The sequence below is a fragment of the Amphiura filiformis genome, chromosome 19, assembly GCF_039555335.1.
Source record: "Amphiura filiformis chromosome 19, Afil_fr2py, whole genome shotgun sequence".
Lineage (NCBI taxonomy): Eukaryota > Metazoa > Echinodermata > Ophiuroidea > Amphilepidida > Amphiuridae > Amphiura > Amphiura filiformis.
The window spans coordinates 27769567-27775092 of NC_092646.1; the positions used below are offsets into that span (position 1 = coordinate 27769567).

Below are 5526 nucleotides of genomic sequence, written 5' to 3' on the forward strand. Positions count from 1 at the left end.
AAGTTTATTAATATTTTGTGGAAAGCCAATTTCTGTTCTGAATTGTCCACTATTTACCTTAACCGCAGGTGACTTTAAGATAATACGCAAAGGCAATAATAAAACAATGTTGTTTTATGGTGATAATTTGTATGATTCGGGTGATTTTGTTTTACTGGAAGATGGTAGAGCTCAAATTTGCAACCAGAAACATAACATATCGTCAAATAGTTCAAACGATAGAGATGAGCAGGGATTGATTTCACCGCGTGAATTGGTAAATACAATTGGGGTTGGTTTGTCATCCATGGGACTTTTTCTGACGTTTGCTGTACATTGTATGTTTTCTGATTTGAGAAATGCTCATGGTCGTGGAATCATGTCGCTTTCTCTGTCGATGTTTCTGGCTCAAATAATGTCCGAGTTTTCAGCTTGGCTAGATATTCCGCGACACCTATGCATATCATTGGCTGTTATGACTCATTATTTTTGGCTGTCTGCTTTCGTATGGATGTCCATAATTGCAGGTAATTTATTCAATACATTTGTTATCAATCCTTTAAGCAGAGCAGAAGACAACTTGTTCACTGTTGTTGGTCATTCACTGTTTGGTTGGGGGTTACCACTTGTCATTATTTCCATCACTATGATATGCCATTTTACAAGTGTACCATTAGAATATGCTGACGGCAACACCTGTTGGATATCTGGTGGACAAGGATTGGCTAATCTGTTTTCATTTGGACTACCTGTTTCAGTGTGTCTGATCATTAATGTTGTTTTCTTTGTGGCAACGGTGGTGTCTTTGTACAAGGCAAGGCAGACATCAAGAGAACTTAAGAGCAATGTTTCTGCTGATGACTGGGAGCAGGTGACTATTTCTGCTAAGGTAAGTCTTCTAACAAAATAACTAACGTGAAGCTAAACATGATAAAATAATATCTAATGTAAGCATTGGAGGAGGTATGGAAGCCTCACTTGAGATGTTGTGGTTTCTCATACCCAGGGCCCTCGCCTAACCATTTTCTCATGGGGATGTGGAGACATTTTCTGCTGGTATTAATAATGTGTCGAGCGCGAAGCGTATTCACAGCGTTAAGGTCTAGGGGCCGGTCTTTGGACCCTCACGGTACGCTCCAAGGGAATACATGGGTCACCGAGCCAGAGGGCGTGGTCGAATATCCAAATCGTCCCCCTACCCAGTTAATAAAATTTTGTAATTTCAATTGCTAATCAGGCGCTGATCTGCTCTCATAATGGCTTTGTCGTGATAAATCCGGATGCTAAATCGGCCAAAATGGGGTTAATTGTATGTCTAAAACAATCGCAATTATTTAATTATTAAAAATGGTTTATTGTTATTTGTATCCCCTCTCTTTCTCACATGTGAGAGACACGTAAATTTCATACTCTAACCCCTCTTCTGTTTGTCCTTACTCTCCCTCTCGCTCCCACTCTCCCTCCCCTCTATTGGAATCTCTCTGAATAGATAAACGAAGGTGTAAGATATTGGAATCTCTCAGTAAAAAAAAATTGTCATTACACTCAGAATGTTACTGACTACCCTCTATTATTATGCATAGTCGTGATTGGACCGATACATTGATATACACATTTTTGCTTTGAAATTAATTTTCTCAGTCAAATAAAAAGCAATAAATGTATTTTTTTCAGTAATGTCAGATAAAACTATAGCAAAAGCTAAATATCCTGTGTTAAAATTAGGCATGAAACTGTGTCTTTTAGTGTTAGATTTAGTGTGGGTTTTTTTCCGGATATTTACTGAACAAATGAACATTATTGCTTTTTATTTGGCCGAAAAATTTAATTTAAAGTGAAACATTGTAACAAAATTTTTGCTAATTTCAACACCGAATTCGACCGTACAGTGCCTAATTAAATGACTGAGTTGGCCTTGTATAACAATAGCCAGCGAGTGACCACCGTTCTGAGTGATTATAAGTTACACGTCCAATCCAATATCAGTCCAGGCGATTATAGCATAATGGTACCCCTGGCATATGGTCAATTCATAGGTCTGTCACACTACGACGGACTGGATCAACGTACATCACCGAATACAAAAATATTTTATTCGGTGGAAAAATCACCAGTCCGGCAGAAGATTCGGTGGGATTTTGGGTCCGATTCCCGTTCGTCTCTCTATGCGTTGTGGCCGCTAATAATCCTGCAGGCGTCTTATATCCGATCGTTCAACGTCCGACAAATGACCGGATTTGGGGGTCAACGTCCGACAAATGACCTAATTTGGGGGTCCGATTCCCGTTCGTCTCTCTATGCGTTGTGGCCGCTAATAATCCTGCAGGCGTCTTATATTCGATCGTTCAACGTCCGACAAATGACCGGATTTGGGGGTCAACGTCCGACAAATGTCCGGATTTGGGGGTCCGATTAACGTTCGTCTCTCTAAGCGTTGTGGCCGCTAATAATCCTGCAGGCGTTTTATATTCAATCGTTCAACGTCCGACAAATGACCGGCGAATCCGTGGCATGTGGCACCAACAGGGACGTCCACCCTATCAGAAAAGTGGGGGAGGAGAGGGTGTTTGAGAGGGTTTTTGACTCCTTAGAGGCAGTGACGTAGCAAGCACTTTTTCAGAAGGTGAACAAAGTGGTGAAAGACAACTTTTAGGGGGGAAAACTTTGACGAAAATGGTCAAATATTGGCTAATAAGTACAAAAGGGCTACAAATCTGATATATCAGGGCAACCAGCGTCTGGGGGCAATAGAGGTGAGAAACCTTTGGACAATGAAGGCCCAATTGAAGCCATTTGTCATTTTTGGATCAATTTTAGCATTATTATTGGGTACTATTTTAGTTTGAAACAGCCGCAAATTGGTGAAACGAAAGCCTAATTGAAGCCATTGAAAAGTTTTCACCATTATTGTATAATATAAACAATTGTTTTAAAAATAACACGTGGATGTCCATAGCAGAAGCAAAAAGGAAGACTTGTCCATTTTTCAAAATGAAGGTCCAATTGAAGCCATTTGCATTGTGTAAAAATTTAGTTTTAAAAATGGAAAATTTTGAAAATTGTTTTTGGTGCATCATTTTTATACTATTATTGCCTTAAACAAAAAACAAAGAAGGCCCGAACTGAATTTGCAAAATTTAAAATGTTACACTGATCCACTGACACTTAGATATAAGACTTCAGACTCGTAATTTCAGGTAAAGCATGCATGGATTGATATGTTAAAGTCAGTATATAATAGACCTAAGTCTTTGGTGACAAAATGTCACGGGCCCTACATATCGACGGGCCGGCAGTAATTTTCACAGGCTTTTGGGCCAAGGAACCACATTTAAGCACTGCCTATAATAATCACAGGCCTATACTTAGGCTTACTATATACTATCCTGGCCCTACTCAATAACGTACAATTTAACCTTTTCCATGTTTTCTCTTCTTTTTTCTTTCTTGTCAATCACTAAAACTGGTAGGAATTTGATATTGCGTCCTCTACCCTTCAGAAAGTGCCCCTCCTCAATACTACTTACATGCATAGGCCTACTAAATTACGTGCAATTTAACTTTTTCTTCTCTTCTCTCTTCAATTTTTCTCACTTTCTTTTCTTTTTCTCTCCTTTCCCCTTTTTTCTACTTGTCAGTCACTAAAGTACTGGGGAAATATGATATTGCGTCACACACCCTTCAGAAAGCCCCCCCCATGATCGATGCACATGTTCGCCATAGGCCTACATCCGGCACAAGCGCCTGCGAAACCTTGCAAACACGGTATATAAACGAAAGAATAACGAACAAACCCAGGGTATATATACAGAACAGTACGAACACACATCGGACAACTTCCGAACATGTGTATTCGAGCACACTCCGTTTCAAGTTTTGTGCATGCACAAAACTTGAAACGTATTGTCGACGGACTACACAAACATCACCTAACACGAAACGCATTTGGCGGATAATAGCAGGACATATGAAGAACATAAAACGAACATTGACGAACACTAACGGATTTGCTAAAATACCATCCGTTTCTTATACGGAAGACCGATCCGGTGTAGTGTGACACTAACACGGTCTGGGTCAACGTACATCACCGAATGCAAAAATATGCTATCCGGTGGTGAAGGCCTCACAGGAACGTATTTGCAACGAACACGGGCCGAAAGAACGAACATGAACGAAAGGAGAGCGAACAAACTCCGGCAATATGCAGCACCATACGAACACACATCGGATAAATACCGAACATGTGTATTCGGTAAACTCCGTTTCAAGTTTTGTGCATGTACAAAACTTGCCGACGGACTTACGAACATCACCTAACACGAAACGCATTTGGCGGATGATAGCAGGACATAAAAAGAACTTAAAACGATCATTGACGAACAACAACGGATTTACTAAAATACCATCCGTTTCTTGTACGGAAGACCTATTCGGTGTAGTGTGACAGACCTATCAAGCGGTTAACCACGGCATGCACATGTCTCCAGAACATTACCTTTCCAGAAAATTGCCTTAGCCTTTCGTGTGGAAGACAACGTTCTGATTTTTTTTTTTTTTTCAAAAGGTATTAACGGCTAATATTCTAAATGTTTAATCCAATCCTACAAAAAAACCAACTGTAGTCATTTCTGTGGATCCAAAATATATTGGCTGTTGCCTTTTCGAGAGCAATATGATTTCTTCCATGCTGTTGTACAGCCAATGTTATGTTGGTTTCATACTTTCTGCCGCTTGCCGCTGAGCGCCGTGATCGACGCTTCATCATGGCGCTTGCAAGTGGAGCGGCACACCGCTGAGCGGCAGCGGCATGACTCTGAAACCCGGGCTCTGAAAGCCACTTTCGCCGCTCAGCAGCGCTCCAAAATCGTATTTTGTTCAAATACATCAGAGCGGCACCGCTCCGAGTTGACTTGAATTCAACTCCCAGCGGTGCTGCCGCATGAGCAAACAACGGAGTTATCAATATATCGGCTTGCCGCTGGTCACCGCTAGCGTTTCTGATGCAATTGCACAGTGAAGCAAAATCATCTTTAGAGCGGTAAAGCTGCAAGCGGCAGGAAAGTATGAAACCAGGATTAGATGTCTTACTTTCCATATCATGTTGGCGTTGTTCGGAGATTGAATATGTAGTAGATATGTAATTAAACATGGGCTTATTATAGCATGCACAGCGCATCCCATGTTTAGAAACATATGACAATACTCTAAACAGAATAACAATATAAAGATGATATTCTATATTCAAGAGCACAAAATAATCAGCATCCCGGTGATATGCTGCTGACGCAAAACGGACGCAACAACATTTTGCACCAAAATATTTAAAAACAAGCATAATACTATCCAATTTTGTTCAATTGTTTTTCTCAGATCAGCAGCATAATTGGCTTTACCTGGACACTTGGCTACGTGGCGGGATTTACGAATGTTGTGGCAGTATGGTGGATATTTATCATCATCAATTCTATACAAGGAGTCTTCATTTTCCTGACGTTTGGAATGAATAGACGTATTAGATCATTGCTTCAAGATAAATTTGGATAA

The 5526-nt window shown here is 40.4% G+C and overlaps 1 protein-coding gene across 1 annotated transcript; it reads left to right on the forward strand.

The window, feature by feature from the left end:
• Positions 1–625: 625 nt before the first annotated feature.
• Positions 626–5526, forward strand: LOC140140478 (G-protein coupled receptor Mth2-like). The gene is made up of 2 exons (XM_072162237.1): positions 626–868; positions 5353–5526. Exons 1-2 carry the CDS (start codon positions 626–628, stop codon positions 5524–5526), a joined length of 417 nt encoding a protein of 138 aa, XP_072018338.1.